The sequence below is a fragment of the Carassius carassius genome, chromosome 21, assembly GCF_963082965.1.
Source record: "Carassius carassius chromosome 21, fCarCar2.1, whole genome shotgun sequence".
Classification (NCBI taxonomy): domain Eukaryota; kingdom Metazoa; phylum Chordata; class Actinopteri; order Cypriniformes; family Cyprinidae; genus Carassius; species Carassius carassius.
The window spans coordinates 10,097,952-10,115,288 of NC_081775.1; the positions used below are offsets into that span (position 1 = coordinate 10,097,952).

The 17,337-nt window shown below is 36.5% G+C and overlaps 2 protein-coding genes across 7 annotated transcripts in view; both read left to right on the top strand.

Moving 5' to 3' along the window:
- The first annotated feature begins 436 nt into the window (after positions 1 to 436).
- On the top strand, positions 437 to 3,500 carry LOC132097115 (E3 ubiquitin-protein ligase NEURL3-like). Its single transcript, XM_059502739.1, has 4 exons — positions 437 to 556; positions 1,221 to 1,721; positions 2,757 to 2,909; positions 2,997 to 3,500. Exons 1-4 carry the CDS (start codon positions 538 to 540, stop codon positions 3,173 to 3,175), a joined length of 852 nt encoding a protein of 283 aa, XP_059358722.1. The 5' UTR covers positions 437 to 537; the 3' UTR covers positions 3,176 to 3,500.
- A 3,106-nt stretch (positions 3,501 to 6,606) lies between these two features.
- The window catches only part of LOC132097507 (vinexin-like), a 52,674-nt gene continuing 41,943 nt past the window's right edge, over positions 6,607 to 17,337 (top strand). For 2 of the 6 annotated variants that reach the window (XM_059503251.1, XM_059503255.1), the window contains exon 1: positions 13,339 to 13,863. The gene's annotated coding sequence lies outside the window, so the exon portion shown is untranslated. Of the gene's footprint in view, positions 6,763 to 8,775; positions 8,874 to 13,325; positions 13,864 to 17,337 lie in introns of those variants that run through there. The other 4 variants (XM_059503253.1, XM_059503254.1, XM_059503257.1 and 1 more) reach the window with 4 other exon arrangements.

Sequence of the window (17,337 nt, forward strand, 5' to 3'; positions counted from 1 at the left end):
TGAAATATGGCAAAAGTGAAAATTTACATTGAATTTATAGTTTTACTCGTTGGTTGTCAAACTGAAATGACAGCATTTCTGCAATGACAAAAATCCCAACAGTTTCTTAAATGACAAAAATAAAAAACAAGGAGCAAACAAAAACAAAAGAGGAAAAGTGAAAGTATTCAACAGTAGGCAACAGCCAACAGCATACTGCTAATGGGACACTGTGCATTCACATGATCAAAAGTGCTCACTGAAACCCCCAACTGCTTTCTATTGCTTTACCCTTTGTACTCACAAAAACACTTGAATGACTAAAGAAGTAAAAAAAATCCCAACTTTTTATTTTTTGCTGCCGAGGAATGGAGTCATCCTCAAGGTAACTTTCCAGACTCCGCCCCCAATAGTCCCTCCTCGATCCTCATCCTATAAGGAGTAATGTTTAGCTATAAACCACAACACGTGCATTTAAAAAGCAACAGATTCCCTATCCAACAAGATACAGAAACAGAAATACTGAAGAAGATACCACGAGCTGGTTAAGAAAACAGGATGACAGAGAAAAAGAAAGGTAAGGAGATTAAATGGGCAAATGGTACTTTTAATATACTTTTTTTTTTTTTGAATATCTCTTTATGAAGAAAAGTCAAGTTTAAAGAGAATTATGTTGGTATATAAAAATGTAACTTAGCAAGTAATGAACTTGTTTTTTGTTTGTTTTAAGAAAGTTAACCAAACAATGAATTTACAGTAATGCAAACCATTACATCGTCAATTAAATTATTTGATAACATTTTATAATATGTGTTAATATGTAATTATGATTCACCGTGCAACGTTGGAGAGTCCGAGCTTGATTATGTCTGTGATGTGATGCACAAGGAAACTCCAGGAAACATAGTGATGTATTCAGTGTGATTCGTGTCAGTTAGAACATAAATGGAATTTGCACTCACATTAAACAAAACGTAATTTAAATATTTTGGTTGAGAATCAAACCAACTCGGTTTCATATCTGTGTTTATAAAACCGTCACGTCGTTTAGTTCAATGAGGATTGACTCGAGAGGCGCTCAGGTCCGATTCTCGAGTCATTTGAACCAAGAGAATGATTCGCGAATCAAACGCACTGGAAAGTCCCGCAGTCGCAAAAAGAGACAGATGAATCAAAACAGAGAGAGAGCCACGCCGCTTAAATGACTCTCTAACGCCAGACTCGTCTTATTTCTCCTCCAGAGGAAGTCAGGTGCGTGTGTCACACCCGGTGGAGCCTGAAAGCGATTTCTTTCCACTCAGACGTGAAGGGTCGTCTGATAACGCTGAGTGACGGCGGGCGTCGGGTTTCCAGGGACGAGTCGTCCTTCTGCCACGGGCTGACGTTCAGCGGGCGAGCGGTGAAGCCCGAGGAGAAGCTGCGGCTGCAGGTCGAGCGCTGCGGCGGAGTCTGGCACGGGGCACTGCGGCTCGGATTCACTCATGTGTGCCCCGAGCAGACACCTCTACCCCCTCTGGCCATCCCAGACTTGACCAACTCCCCGCTGTACGCCGCGGTCATCGTCCCCGAGCACATCTGTCGCCCCGGCTCAGAGATTGAGTTCATGCTGAAGAAGAACGGCAGTCTGAGGATACGGAGCTCTGATGGCAGAACACACACGGAACAGACCCATCTGAACCCCAAGTGGCCCGTCTGGGCGATGATCGACGTCTACGGGCAGACCACGGCGGTCACGATGCTCGGTGAGGCTTCTGTTGTCATACTGTGCTCTGACTGAATTAAAGGCATAAATCACCCGAAAATGTGAATTCTATCGTCGATTACTCACCCTAAAGCTATTCCAAACCTGTATGAGTCTCTTTCTTATGTTGAACACAAAAGAAGATGTTTTGAAGAATATGGGCAACAGTTGACGGCACCCATTGACTTCCTTATCATCTGTTCTTCCAGGTTTGAAACAATCTGAGGGCAAGTAAATGATGACACAATTTTATTTTTGGATGAACTATCCCTTTAACAAACAAACACACTACACACAATAACAATATCTTTTTTATTTTTGTGGTATGTTTTAAGTATAATGTAATATTAAATTAAGCTTTATTTTTCAGTAAGAGAAAGAGCCAGGGGTTTTCAAACGTTTTCCCGCCAATATGATGCCCTGAAGTGAAGCCCCTTTTCTAAAATATAAATGCATAATATTATTGAATAACCCATTTATGCAGTGTGCTATATATATATATATATATATATATATATATATATATATATATATATATATATATATATATATTGTCACTGTATATAAAATTGTTAAAATATTATCTAGAAAACTACTTTTTATTGAATTGTCATAGTATGTGAGATTAACAGAGTAGAATAAAATAATCTTAATTAATCTCATGATTTCTGACCAGTCTTTTGAAAGCATAACATAGTTATAATAATAGTACTGAATTAATTAATAAAATTAAAGATAGAATCATTAATAGTAGTATTAATTATTAACAGAGAATAAGATACAAAAAATAATATTGTGAATGTGATTGAAACATTAATAAGTCATGTACAAGAAACAAATTCATTAGTATCTTAAATGTCCCTGTTAACTTTGACAGCTCTAAAAATACATTTAGTAAAATCTTATTTTTTTCTCTGAGAGATTTAACGCATCCCAAGTTTGAAGACCCCTGATCTAAGCTACACCCAAGCGTCATCAGAAATAAAAGCTTGTTTTTTTGAGTGGTCCTAACAGTTGATGTGGTCTCTGTATATAGGCTCCAAAATGAAGCGCTGGATCTTCACCAGTCGCTCCTGTCCTGCTCTCACACACGTCAGACACACTGAAGAGAAAGAAACACAGGAGAGGAAGAAACACATGAGTATGCTGGATCAGAGAAACCTGAGAAACCATCATCTTGACACCACAGGTGAGAATCAGACAGGTGCAAGGCAGCTCTGTGATGGCCTAGTTCACATCATTTGACCACCTTAACTCCTCTCTTTCCTTGCTTTAGATCATGAAGCTCCAGACTGTGTGGAGTGTGTGGTGTGTTACAGTGATGTGGCAAACTGTCGTCTGAGCTGCGGTCATAAATGCATGTGTACTCCGTGCGCCATGAGGGTTCACATGACGTTTGGGACCTGTCCTATGTGTCGTCAGCCCTTGGGTTCCTTCCATCCCTACGTCCACTAACTTTCGTACCAGTTTAAGAAGTGGCCATACAGTTTGTTGAATGTATATTGAATGTATTTTAAGTTCTTATGTGCTGCTGTAATGTACTAATCTGTCACTGCACTGTGCAGATGTTGTATATGTTATTTATTTTTACTCTGTTTTGTAAGTCACTTTGGATAAATTCATATTGATTATATATGTCTATATATATTTATACATATGCTGAGATCTTTAAATCTATAATGTAAATAATATGATGTAAATATATGTAAATATGTATATGAATAATGCTTTTTTATTCGTTTATTTATTTGTATTTTGTATTAAATACATTTTATGTAAACAGTTTGTTTTGTTTGATTTTTACAAGTACACCCGGCTGCAGCCTGCAGATCGGGGCGGCGCTGCACCTGGGGCGGGGTTGCACGTGCAGCCCCGCCCCATACCTACTCTGATTGGTTCAATCGTCTTTCATTGACTTGATAAGAAAATGTGTGCGTAGTTAGTGTAGGACGGAGAACGCTGTTTAAAAAGCTAAAAACGCTGTACAGCTTTACAAAGCCTTTCCTATAATGCAGTTTTTTATTGTTAACTTGACTCACTATGTCTGATTTATTGAATCAAGAGATGTTAGCTGCTGCAAGTTTACTCTTCTTGACCAGATTAATTCACAAATTAATAATTGGGACATTCTAAAAGCACGCTTAACATGAAAGTACGTGGCTTTATGCATTAAAACAGTGTTTTAAAAAGACCAAACTCAGTAAACAAATTATTAATAAAGCATTCTTTTCACAGACAAGCAGATATGAGCACAGAATACGAACACAAAGCGTTTAATTTCCACCCATAACCTGCTTGTCTGTAAATAAAATGTGTTATTAAAAATGTTTACTGAGTTTGGTCATTTTAAAACACGTTTTAATGCATTACGCCACGTTACGCGTTTTCCTTTAAGTCTAATGGTTTTCTATGGGAGGAAAACGCTTAACACTTAATTAAACACATTGTATTCTTATTCTGGACTCATCTGCCTGTCAGTGAATAGAATGCTTTATTATTAATTTGTTTACTGAGTTTGGTCTTTTAAAAACACAGTTTTAATGCATTAAGCCACATTAAACATAGAATGTCCCGAATCATTCCTGCTGATTGAAAAGAATCGGCTCAATGGTCACAAAATGGATAACGGAGAAGATACCAATTTAATATAAATAGATGATACTTTATAAAGTGTATCTCAATATTTGACAGTGGCTGTGAGACTGCACTAAGATAAGAGCACAATTATCATGAAATTGTGTTCGTTACTATAGCAACGGTTTACAGGTATGTCCTTTCAGAATCATCACTGGCCGATAGAAATAAAAGTTTATCGATTTCTTCACTTTCAAACAATGGAGGAGCAGCATATTTTCCTGAAATAAAGGGGAGAAAAAGTCTATGTTTTGCAATGTAGTAAAGAAAATTAAAAGTTTCATAAAAATTGAATTGGCAGACACATTAGAATATTGCAGTGTCATTTATCAACTGCATGACGGATAATTATATGTAACAATAATTGTCTTTTCATGCTATATAAATTAAAACAGTAATGATATACCCCTTTCATTTTCCTTTCTCATACTCTGATGATATGAAATAATAAAATTTTCTAAAATTATTTAATTCATAATTCCATTCTTGTATCTGAAGACCTGATCGTCTTACTGTGGATAATCAACCCAATTAATTTACTATATTCGTATGTTAGCCTAAAGATCAGCTTAATTTAACAAAACAATCATTTCAGGGACATGGCGAGTTACAAGCTAATGTTTTATTTTTCTTCTTTTGTGCATTATGAAGGCTTTGTAAAACTGTACAGCGTTTTTAGCTTTTTAAGCAGCGTTCTCCGTACTACACCAACTACGCACACATTTCCTGTCATGTAAGTCTATGAAAGACGTTCGAACCAATCAGAGTAGGTATGGGGCGGGGCTGCACGTGCAACCCCGCCCCAGGTGCAGCCCCGCCTCGATCTGCAGGCTGCAGCCGGGTGCTTCTCGATTTTTATGCTGGTCTTGCACTACTGCACTTTTCAGCCAGGTGTCAGTATTTTACAGGAAAACAAACGCCCAGCAAGACACAAGAACCGTTTGCGAAAGTTTACAGATAGTTATTATTATCCAGATTGTTTTACGAAGTTCATGTTCAACGTTCATCGCATTGCTGCAGTGCTGCAGAGAAAGTCTTAATTTGAACGTGTGAGCTTTTTCCTTTAAAACAGTCAGTTATTTGAAAACAGTCAGGAAGGGTGGAGAAGAGGAATCACGGATTTGGGCGCGAGAAATGCATTGTGTGCTAAGAAGAGAAAGTGCTATATTTGGTTTAGTTTGTTAGTCTCTGGCTTTTTGATGTTGAAATACCATAGATTACCTAAGATTTTAGAGAATATTGAGAAATACAGGGGGAAATGATCTCAGGGTTATGCTTATTTTGAAATGGTAGGCCCTAACTTACCTAATACATCTCATTTAAACCAGTCAAAACAGCACAAAGAGTTTGCAGATAAAAGTCTACATTTACAAATGTGTGTTTCTGTAGCAGTGTTTTTTATATTGATTTCAAACATCTAGTTTAAAATCCTCTTAAATTAGTATAATATTTGTTAATTCTGTTCTCCAAATTAAAATTACAGTACCACATTTTTTTCTTTTAGCATTTAGTGAAGTTAATAAAACTAAACTGACCTTCAGATAACAGTGAACTACATTTTTATTGTCTAAATTGAAGATCATCAATATGTTCTGAGAAAATGACTTTCCCCCCACAAATGTTTATGTAATTTTATTTGCAGATAAAAAAATTCATTCATTTGGATTGCACAACTTTAGCATAAACTAATAATCTGTGATGCACGTTTGTCAGTTTTAAATGCACAAGACCAGGTTTATATGTTTATCACACAATCTATTTGATAAACCGAACATTTTAAAGAATTGAATCTTGCTTATGTAGACCATTTTCATACTTTATCAACTGATAGTCCCCCACAAATAACAGATTTGGTCTGATCCTAAGGTATCTGAATAAGTACATTTAGAAAATATGATCAAACTAATTTATACAAATGTGAGTTCAGGTTGGAACAGGTTAAATGATTAAATATTAAATGCTCAAACGGCTGTGAAATGATGCAAAATACAGACTTATTTTAAGCCTAATGCAGATCTTTGGTGTCATGCTTTCTTGTATCATTTGTATCTGCAGTGCAGGGCAACATGTCCAATCAGTAGCCATCAGCATTAAACCATTGTTCCCGTTAAACCCCAGAAACTTAGTTATAAGGGTGGGAAAATCATAGAAATAGGGGAGGAGAGAGGTGGAGCGAGTGGGATGTGACCTTTGGTTGTTGATCACGTTGTCTGACTGTTAAATATTTATTTTGGACGGCAGAACAGAGTCTGAGGAAAGTGAAAAGAAGTGAGAAAGAGGGTTTGCAAAGCCACCGAGTCAATGCAGAGAGACTCAGTACAGAGAGAGGGATAAAGAATGACACACATAGTGAGCTGAAGTTTGATGAAGAAAACAGACCTCCTCTTCAACAGCAGACGTGCAGCGCGGTAAGTGTCCTTGGGTCACTATAAAACACTACCACTAGTTCTTCTGTCTAGTTCTATGTCTTGATGTACAATACCTTGGTATCACAATGACATGTTTGTTTCTTTGACAGAAAAAAGATGAATTGTGTTGTTTGGTCATTAAAAAAACAACAACAAAATCTTACTAGAAAGTGTAAAAAATGCAAGTATAACCTGCACATTAGTTTTTTTTTCCATCTAACTGGTTGTCCTAGTTGACTTCAGTAATAACTGATTTGCCGTTTACATTTTAATTTGCCAATTGACATACATTAGTTAATATTTATCCTATCATATAACAATAATTCTTGAATGGCTCTTCATTTGAATGACAGTCTTTTTGTGACCCATTTAACCATTCAAACGCACGTATTAGTTGTGTTGTTGTCTATGGAGGGTCAGAAAGCTCTCGGATTTCATAAAAAAATATCTTAATATGTGTTCTGAAGATGAACGAAGGTCTTAAGTGTTTGGAGCGAAATGAGGGTGAGTAATTAATTTTTGGGTGAACTATCCCTTCAAATAGATAACTATTGAGACTATTGAGAGGATACCCATTTGTCTCTGAAACCATATTGGGCGTTACTGAGTGCACGCAATCCCATAATGACCCACAATAACGAGTGCACAACCGATGAACACTCAACAGCTAGAGAATACCCAAAATGCACTAAAGAGTCTTGCCTGAAGAAGGTGCCTGCATCTGAATCATCCATCCATCCATTTTCCAAACCGCTGATCCCGACAGCATAATAACATACAGGTTTAGATTTCTTTTTAATTGATTGTTAAATAGTTTAATGTAGGTTTATACATGCTAGTTTCCATGACAGAGCTCAAGATAAATCTTTTCATTTACATTTAGTCATTTAGAAGATGCATTTATAATAATAATAATAATAATGTTTATTTTATATAGCACCTTCCTGCAAACTCAAGGTCACTTTACAATATCAAAACAGATGAACATGACAGCAGACAGAAAACTAAACACAGAGATAAACATGAAATCCATGGCCTGAATCAGATCATGCAGTCAGAGATCAGAGAAACAAGAAAGGAAAAGAGATGTTTTAAGCTGGGTTTTGATATCCTGTAATGAAGAAAGATCACGAATGCGTTTGGGAACAGAATTCCAAAGTGTGGGGGCAGAGATCATTCCGACAGGAGGGAACACTTCATTAAAAAGTCAACGTCTGATAGATTTGCAAGGCTGTTACATTTCCTAATGATTATTAAACAGCAAGCTTACTTTAAACATTTCTCTCATTCTTGAATCACACATCACCACTTACAAGAAAAAAAGGCAGATGTCAAGACTTTTTCTTTTTGCAGCCTTAGACGGTAATTTGAAATGTGCTTTTTAGGTTGATGTCGAGTGCCTCATTTTAGCCGGTTAGCCCACAGTAGTTTAAGTATCCTCTAATTTAATGGACATCAGCGGCCTCTAAACATCATTGCCTGTGGAAATAGCATGCTGTGTGGCTCAACATAGTGATGTTATTTGATTGACATCTCATGCTCCAGCAGAGGGCACTTCTCCAATTCACCTTTTTGTTACTGATAGTAGACTGAAGGAGGCCCTGAGGTTGGAATCCTGTTCTCTTGTATGCCAAGTAGAGCATGCATGAAGAAATTAGATGACAGTACGTCAGAGAGACATAAAGAGAGCATCTATCCTCCAATGAACAATGAACCGATGTATTTGTGGATCAAACAGGCCGTCTGTTTGTGCAGGAAGGGAAATGCACTCATTTGTTCTTTTGATTATAACACACAAGTGGGTGTGGGTCCTCAGCCTGCATGGGACTGTCTATTATTTCCAGCTGTGCATGTGTGTGTGTGTGTGTGAGTATGGGATGGAAACTATTACAGAGCTTTGGACTCGTTAGGCACAGAGAGTTTCATGTATGATCCTGGCTTGTATCCTGGCTTGTGTATCACACACATACACACACACACACACACACACACACGGACAAAGGCTGAGTCACAGTATCACAGTAAATTGCAAACGCCCTCCCAGCAGAAACAGAACGGGCTGCGATCGGTTCCCTTTCTGTGCTGCTCATCCCAGGGAACGTCTCCTCACGGTAAATACCCGTCTCACAGTTCTCCTCTAACTTCATGACTCTCTTTCACTCCACTGTATGGAGTATGTACTTCTGTTCTTCACTGCTGGTTTTTAAATGGGATTTTGAATGTGAAACATCAGCTTTTCTATCTTGCTGTAACTTTTGTGGAGAAATGTCAAATGCAGGTACTTTGTGTGCAGTGGCTTGTTAAGGTATAAAACATCTTATATTACTGCTAAAGTGGACTAAAAACAGGTCCAAGTCCTCTTTCAGTGACAATGTGAATGCAAAGAGAACATCCAGTGCTCTTACAGCTGTCATGTTATCATGTGCTGTTGGGTATGTTGTGAAATGTTGCACCCATAGCTGTTGAGCCTGATCTGCTAGATTCCTGTCGAATAGCGTTTCCCATGTGACTGGTTGACAACAGCCATTTATTCATAAAGTAGATGCATCAGCCAGTAGTAGGGGAGCAAATGTATCAGTGTATTTGAGTTAATATGACAGAAAGAAATGTTAAGTATTTATTTATTGATGTTTTTTTTTGCTACAAAATTGGAAGCTAAAAACCACTATCAATTCAAGAAAGTCAGTTACAGGATGATAATAGATGCAGGTAGAATCACACATCTTTACATGTGCATGTCAGCAGTTGAGCTGGCTTTTTAAATTGAAAAAATCAAATGAATATACAGTAAATAGAGAAATATGTGCCAGAAAACCAGTTCACAGTGGAACCAGTGTTAGAAACTAAAACTATTGAACATCATCATTTTCATTAAAAAAACAAAAACAAAAAAACAACAAAAAAAAAACATATTGGATGGAAAAACGTTACTAAATAAAAAAAAGTAAAAAACCTAAATCAAAGCTGCCCTGGAAAATATAATTTTCTGCCAGGACGTTATCCATTAATTTCATAGACATTTCCTTTAACTCTCCAAAAACACAATGCAGTGCAAAATACTGGTGAAGCATTTGTTAAAAAATCAATATGGAAAAATTCTTCATATTTATGCAGTACATTACATCGTTATGGAGTTTTTAGAGTGTAAATAGATTAAAAAACCCTCACATATCTTTAATATAAAATATTCACATTAAGTTCAAATGAAAACTTAAAACATAAAAACAAAGGCACAAAATGAAAATATTAATTATTAACATAAAAGCACAATACAAATTAGCACAGAACGCAACGCTGCACTTTTATTTCGCCAGAGATGACTGTGTTGTTATTTTATGAACATAACTCATCTACTGAAAAATACTTAAAACATTTTTTTTAATTATTGTTGGTTTATTAAGTGTAAGATTTTTTTTTCTTCAAAATGTTGACCTTTAGGCATTTTTGCCTTTATTTAGGTGGGATGGACAGACTGGACAGAGAATGAAGTGGGAGAGAGGGTAGGGATCTTAAAGGACCAGAGCTGGGATTTGATCGTTGGCCACAGAAGCACAATCATGTTACATGTCATGTCAGACAACATTTTTGAAATGTCCTGTTGTTTTCCCCATAGAAAGGAAGGGCTGACTAGAATCAGATGCATGCACTGTTGTTGTTTCATTGACAAGCAAGGATATATCTGAGGCTGCTTGAATCTGATGGGACAGGCGGAAGTTCTTGCTCTTGTGTTTTGTTTCTTGCACATTTTATTCACAGTAGCTCATCTTTGTAACAGAACATTATCAGAGATATAGCAGCGTGGTCTGGGTCTTGTCAAGAGTAAATATTTACCATTGTGGTGAACCTAGCTTCCTCTTACGCAGCACTGAGTCACACCAGTCATGCTGTTATTCAGCAGTGCTTAGCTGTCATTCACAGTATCCCTTGAGCCGCTGGTTACATTTAGTCAGGATTCAAGCAACATGTTTGTGCTATAATTTACTGTATAATTACTTTGACAAATCATAGCTGTTTCAGACTGTGTTTTCATTAGAGCGATGGATTTCTGCTGGGTTTAAAGCTGGGGTTTACATCCTTTTTGAGGTCAAGTACTCAATTTAGTTGCTCAGAAATGCAGTAATAACAGTAATATTGCGAAATATTTCTATAATTTAAAATAGCTGTTATATATTTGAATATATTTTAAAATGTAATTTATTTCTGTGATGCAAAGCTGTATTTTCAGCATCATTACTCCAGCCTTCGGTGTCACATCAGAAATCATTCTAATATGCTTATTGACTGATAAAGAAACATTTCTTATTATTAGCAGGGTTGAAAACAGTTGTGCCACTTACAGTTTTTTTTGTGGAAAAAGTGATGAACAGCATTTATTTGAAATATAATTATTTTGTAAGATTCTAAATGTCTTTGCTCTCACTTTTGACCAATTTTGGAACATTTAGCTTCAACTTAAGCTGAATTTAATGCATGTATTTTATGCAATATTGAAAACCTTTCACAAAAATGTGTTAAAGATCAAAAACTGGCAACCCTCCTGCTGTAAAGACCCCAGGTTTAAAGAAACCTGTACATTTGATATGCTTTCTCACTTTTTATCTGTATCTTTAGAACAGAACTGAACCTTGACATAACAGAATAAAAAGAGAAAGATAGAATAATAAAGAGAATGGTATAATGCTTAATGATGTTTCTTTCAGTCCACTGATCATCGTACTGGCAGACACAAATATCAGCTCGCTGCGGGAGACCGACCATTAATAACTGAAGCGAACATGCCTCCTCTTCTAGTTCATCATTCACTCTCGATGATTTATTTCTCTTTTCTCAGTCTCACACGCTCAGCTTTCATAGCAGCATAAGACCTCTGTTCTGCTCTCCTCTCGTCTGCTCTCATCATGCTTTCTCCTGTTTAAACTGTCAGTTGTGAATGTATTTTTCTTCTCTCCTCCTCTGTTTTGCAATAGTCTGGTTGGTGTTTGGCAAAAATGCCTCATTGCACACACACACACACACACACACACACACACACACACACACACACACACACACACACACACACACACACACACACACACACACACACACACACACACTGTAAGATTATACCATTTAAGACTGGTTTGCCCTACTGAGCCAAACCACTGAATTATTAAGAACGAACTAGCTCCCCAAGATCCAGTGGAAAATAGAGACTTCTGGAAAACAGCACACATGCATAAAAGAGTTCAGGTTATCTAGAATTCCTTCTTTAAAATTCATACATGCCGAGGCAGTTGAAACTTGAATAATTGTGACAAAAAAGGATTTATAAAACATGTATATGTCAGCTAAAAAACATTATTTATTACTTATTATTATCTCTGGTTGATCATGCGCTTGCATAAAACTGAAGTCTTGTCTATCAGATCCTCAGTACCTTGTACTGTACAGTGATAAACTTCATTCACCATCAGCACAGTTCCTGAGAAACAGCAGGATAGAACACGTCTGAGTAGTCAATGATAAGTCGATTAGGTCAATGGCTGTAAAATATGGGTCATGAGCAACGTTATTTGATCTGTTTTTATGATTATATTGCTATGTTTATATTCAACTTATTAGTTTCCTAAAATGTTGTATGGTGTATCACAGCTTGTATATTCATGTATAATACAAAAAAATAATAATAGCATTTTTATTATTTATAAGAATTATTTTTCATAATTCAGCAAGGATTAATTTAAAGTTTTAAAAAGTCACAGCAAAGACGTAAAAATGTATCACCATTTTTTTTTATAAATATTAATATTATAAATATTCATATTATTAAAATATTAAGCAACACAATTGTTTTCAATATTGATAATAATAATTTTAAGAAATGTTTCTTGTGCAGCAAAGCAGCATATTTGAATCATTTCTGAAGGATCATGTGACACTGAAGACTGGAGTAATTTACAGCTTTGCATCAAAGAAATAAATTACATTTTAACATGTATTCAAATAGAAAACGGTTTTTTTTAAATTTTTATATTTCACATTATTACTGTCTCTACTGTATTTTCTTTTATCAAATAAATGCAACCTTGGTAAGCATAAGAGACTTCTTTCAAAAATATAACAAAAAAATCTAACAGACCCCAAACGTTTGAATAGTAGAGAATATTAGATATGAACACACCATAAATCACAGATTTGAAACTTTATTTTATTTTATTTTTTTCACCTACTCTAGTTTTATCACATGTGAAAGAGTCTTCAAAATTCACCTGTTGTGGTCCATAGATGAAAGAAAGTTTGGTTTTGGATCATATGTGAGTAAATGATTTTTGTGTGAACTCTCCCTTAAGGATAAACACTTCAGAAGCTTTGTGAAATCTCAAAGGCCAGTGGTTTGAGACCCCTGCTCCAAATCTAACACTTTCTTGACAGATCTCAGAATAGGGCATGTTTCTCAATTCAAGACCTTCGCCTCATTTTATTTGTCTTTGATTTGTTGTTAAAGAATTTCTCAAGCCTGAAGTCACTGCTGTCCTCCTCTGCTTGGCCATGTATGGCCAGACATGCATAAGCAGTGGCTCGTAGAAAAACAGCGGGGCGGGAGCGCAGGAAGAACAGTGAAATGAGAGGAGGACCATCAGGAGGTGGATGTGGTTTAGTCTTTGAATCCACCAGTCTTTAACCCCGTGCTGTGAAATATCACCTTATGGCCACAAAAGGCTGACTGCCTATTCAAACGCTCTTTAGCAAAGGCAGCCAAAAGTGAGCCAGGCCTCTGCACACAGTCTGTACTTCACCATAGAAACCCTTGTCAACCAGGAAGTCCTGTAGTGGTGGAGCGAGAGAGAGAGAGAGAGAGTGAGAGTGAGAGAGTGAGAGTGCATGTGTGTCAGTATGTGAGAGGGACTTAACAGAGGTGAAGCAGACAGGAGCATACAGGAAAACGGTGAGAAAGAGAAAGAACTGACCGATTAAGCTGAGAGAGAGGTGAAAAGAGCAGGTTGAACCTGAAAGGTTATTTTATACGAAGCTGACCAAGCAGCACTTTGGGAATTGTGTGTGTCCTGGGAAATCTGTGCGTGGCTGCACTGTCACACACTTACACACCCACACAAACCGGTGAGTTGATTTTTCTTCCATCTGACAGCCTGTTAGTGTGAGTTTAACTGTAAAACAGTCAAATGATCACGTACAGCGACTCGTTCATTCATCCAGTTATTCTGTTTGGCAGGGCTGTGTTAAAGCAGTAGCCCGCAATACGTCTGAAGTTGATTCTTAACTCTCTTTGAAGGATTAAGGGTCTTTGCTGGGATTTGGGAAGTTTTCAAAGCAGCGGGAAAAAGCATAAATGCTGCAGAAAAGCCCAAATCTGGAGTCACATACTGTATGGTGTTCTGCTTTCATATTTCTATGTGTGTTTAAAACACTTTAGTTTTGAGTGGCTGGATCTTCATTGAAACAGTTAGTTGTTGTTTTGCCTGTACTGAATTTGACTGTTTAGAGTGGTGTGATTTGTTTGACGTTTGATTATTACAGCCTGACCTCAAATTAATTTGGTTCAGAGGGTGTTGCTTTATGATTTAATATCCACAGGACAAAAACAAATATTTTAACTGATGATTTAATGTTTTAATTGTATTTATAAGATGTACAAAATAAAAAAGGAATAATTATGTAATTAAAATTATGATTTAAACAAGTCAACAAAGTGACTGTTGTTGGCACACTTTGTAGACAAAAAAATAAAATAAATGCCTTCACAAAAAAGAAGACAGAGACGGAGAGAAAGAGTGAAGGGAGGCTACTAAAGGCAGTTCAACATTGTAAACACTCATTTAAAGCTCCAGCAAGCCAGCAGGTAAATCATCATATAGAATATTTAGTAGTTTGTCCCATTTTAATTCTTGTAATTAAGGATATTTCCCATTATAATCACTTGTCTTGATACTAGTAATCTATAACACATCATGTTTGATTAAAACCAATTTAATAGTAGGTTATAAATCTTTAAAAATAATATTAATGTTCTAAATGAGTTTGTTAGCATATTATATAGGTTTATGCTATAAGATATTAAATTAAATGTCTAATACTTACAGAGGTAAGTATTTTGTTTTTTTTTACTTATGTGGTCCTCAAAATAAGTTAAAATGATGCAGAAGTACAATGAAAGTAACTATCCTATCCTGTCCTATCCTAATGAAAGTATTCCTATCATTTTAAATGTTAAAAATGTATTTATGACAAATGTTCTAAAAATATGGCTTCTTATAAAAAAGTGTTCCCGTGGCTCAGTCGAGTCAGCGGTTGAGATGCACCATCTGGGTGAAAAATGACCATCTGATTCTGAACAAATCTGATTAAATGGGTTACTCCACCCCAAAATGAACATTTTGTCATTTATCACTTACCCCCCTGTCGTTCTAAATCTGTAAAAGCTTTGTTCATCTTTGGAACACAATTTAAGATATTTTGGATGAAAACCGGGAGGCTTATGATTGTGTCCCATTGACTGCCAAGTAACTTGAAATCATGTATGAAAAGCATCTTTATAATAGTCCATCTGCCAACAGTGGTTCAACCGTAACGTTATGAAGCAAAGAGAATACTGTTTGTATGTGAAGAAAACAAAAATAACAACTTTATTGAACAGTTCGTCTCCTCTACGTCTCTCCACATCAGCGTTGTGCCATTTTGGAGAATATGAGCTGAATGCAGGCAGCGTACGCTCTTCTGTGTCAGCAGTGCCACAAGGATATGTTTTCTACATGTATTTACGCTTTGATTTGAAACAAAACGGAACATCTGTGTGTGTGCGTGTCACTGTATTTTCTAAATGCATCTTATTATGAAAGATTAATCTATGCGTGCTTCATTTTTTTTTTCTTTTAATTTGTCATTTTAAATCAAAATGGCATAACCTGATCTTCTGGTATAACAACTCATAAAGACCTCTCTTCTTTAATCATTTAGTCTGCATAAACCATCCCTTTCCTTACCACTGACTGCAAGGTCTCATTCAGAACTCAATTTAAAGGTGCAGTGTGTAATATTTAAGAGAATCTATTGAAATAAATTCAATATAATACACACAGCTATGTTTTCAGAGGTGTGTAAAAACCTGACTTAATGAACCATTATATTTTTATTACATCAGAATGAGCAAATTTACATTCCCCTTACATGGAAGTCGCTATTTTGAGAGGACGTTTCATCACTATGTTCATCTTGTGAATAAAACACTGACACAATGAGTAAAGTCATAATAACATATCAGTTTACTGAATAATTAGGTAAATATAATTCTTTAATTTACCTTTCTAAAGAAACCTCATTGCTTGACTGGCTACTTTCTGCTGTCTCAGACTACGACATCTTTGTCCCATGTCAGCCACCATAGCTTTTCTATGTGCAATTCGCAACCTCACCGACAGATGCCGCTAAAATGTACTGCACCTGTAAAATGCAGCTCTAATCAACATCTGATGCATAGACGCGAGTCCACACCCTACATTTTTGTATTATATGATAAACCGCAACACCATGTCAATATAGAAGGAACGATCTGTCGCTACTTTCGTTAAATTGCAAATTTAAGTGAGCGTTAGATGATGTCAATGGTAATCTTACAGTAAAAAATAAGAAATTAACACAAAAAATGTAAAATCCATTATCGGCCGATACCGATAAATGTAAGAAATCTTACGTAACCTACACACTGTGGTTCCAGTATACTGTGTATGTCTTAGATATGCAACATGATATGATATCAAGATGTCAAGGTAATATCAATACTGAAATAAATATGTATGATGTGATAAGTGGTCAAACTTTTCCATGGTTAGGTTTAGGGTTAGATGTTTTCCCATAGTATTTTTCTTGTCAGTGACTGATGGCTTAATCTAATTGAATATGACCTGCATTTTTACACATCTGTCTGGGTGTTTCCCACCGTTGTAAGGCAAAAGAGAGCAGACTTCTGTGTCAGCTCCAATAGTCTGTGTTCCAGTGACAAAAGCATGTGATGAGTCAGTGTGTGACAGACCAAAGGCTCTCCTGTCACGTCCATCAGAAAGCCCTCAGCAGCACACACTGATCTCTCTGAGAATATTCTCACATGCTACATGTGTGCGTGAGTTTGTGCACGACTGCTTTAGTACTCATTACATACAGTAAGTATGACATATTATGGCGGCCCTCATGGTATGAGGCATTTCCCAATCTCTGATCTACATACATAAGAGTACAACAAAGGTTCTTTACGGAGAGATGTCGTGCTGATTAGAATAGTCTTCAACAGGTTCATACAGGTGTTTCATGAACTCCACGCTTTGTAGAGTGTTGTTGATTTTGGAAGGTCCGTGTGGAGGAACCCATTTTGGCTCATAGTTATCAAATTGTTTGTGGGATCCATCCCAACTGAGTCGAACGATGGATGACCATATATGGTGATCAGATGGACCTGCTGCTGATTAATGTGTGTATCATGTAATAACGGGAGATTGTAAACAGACGCATGACAGAGCCTTGTATGGCCTACACTCACATCCATCAAAAGGTAGAGAGTAACAGACCTGTAAAAGAGTAAGCAGT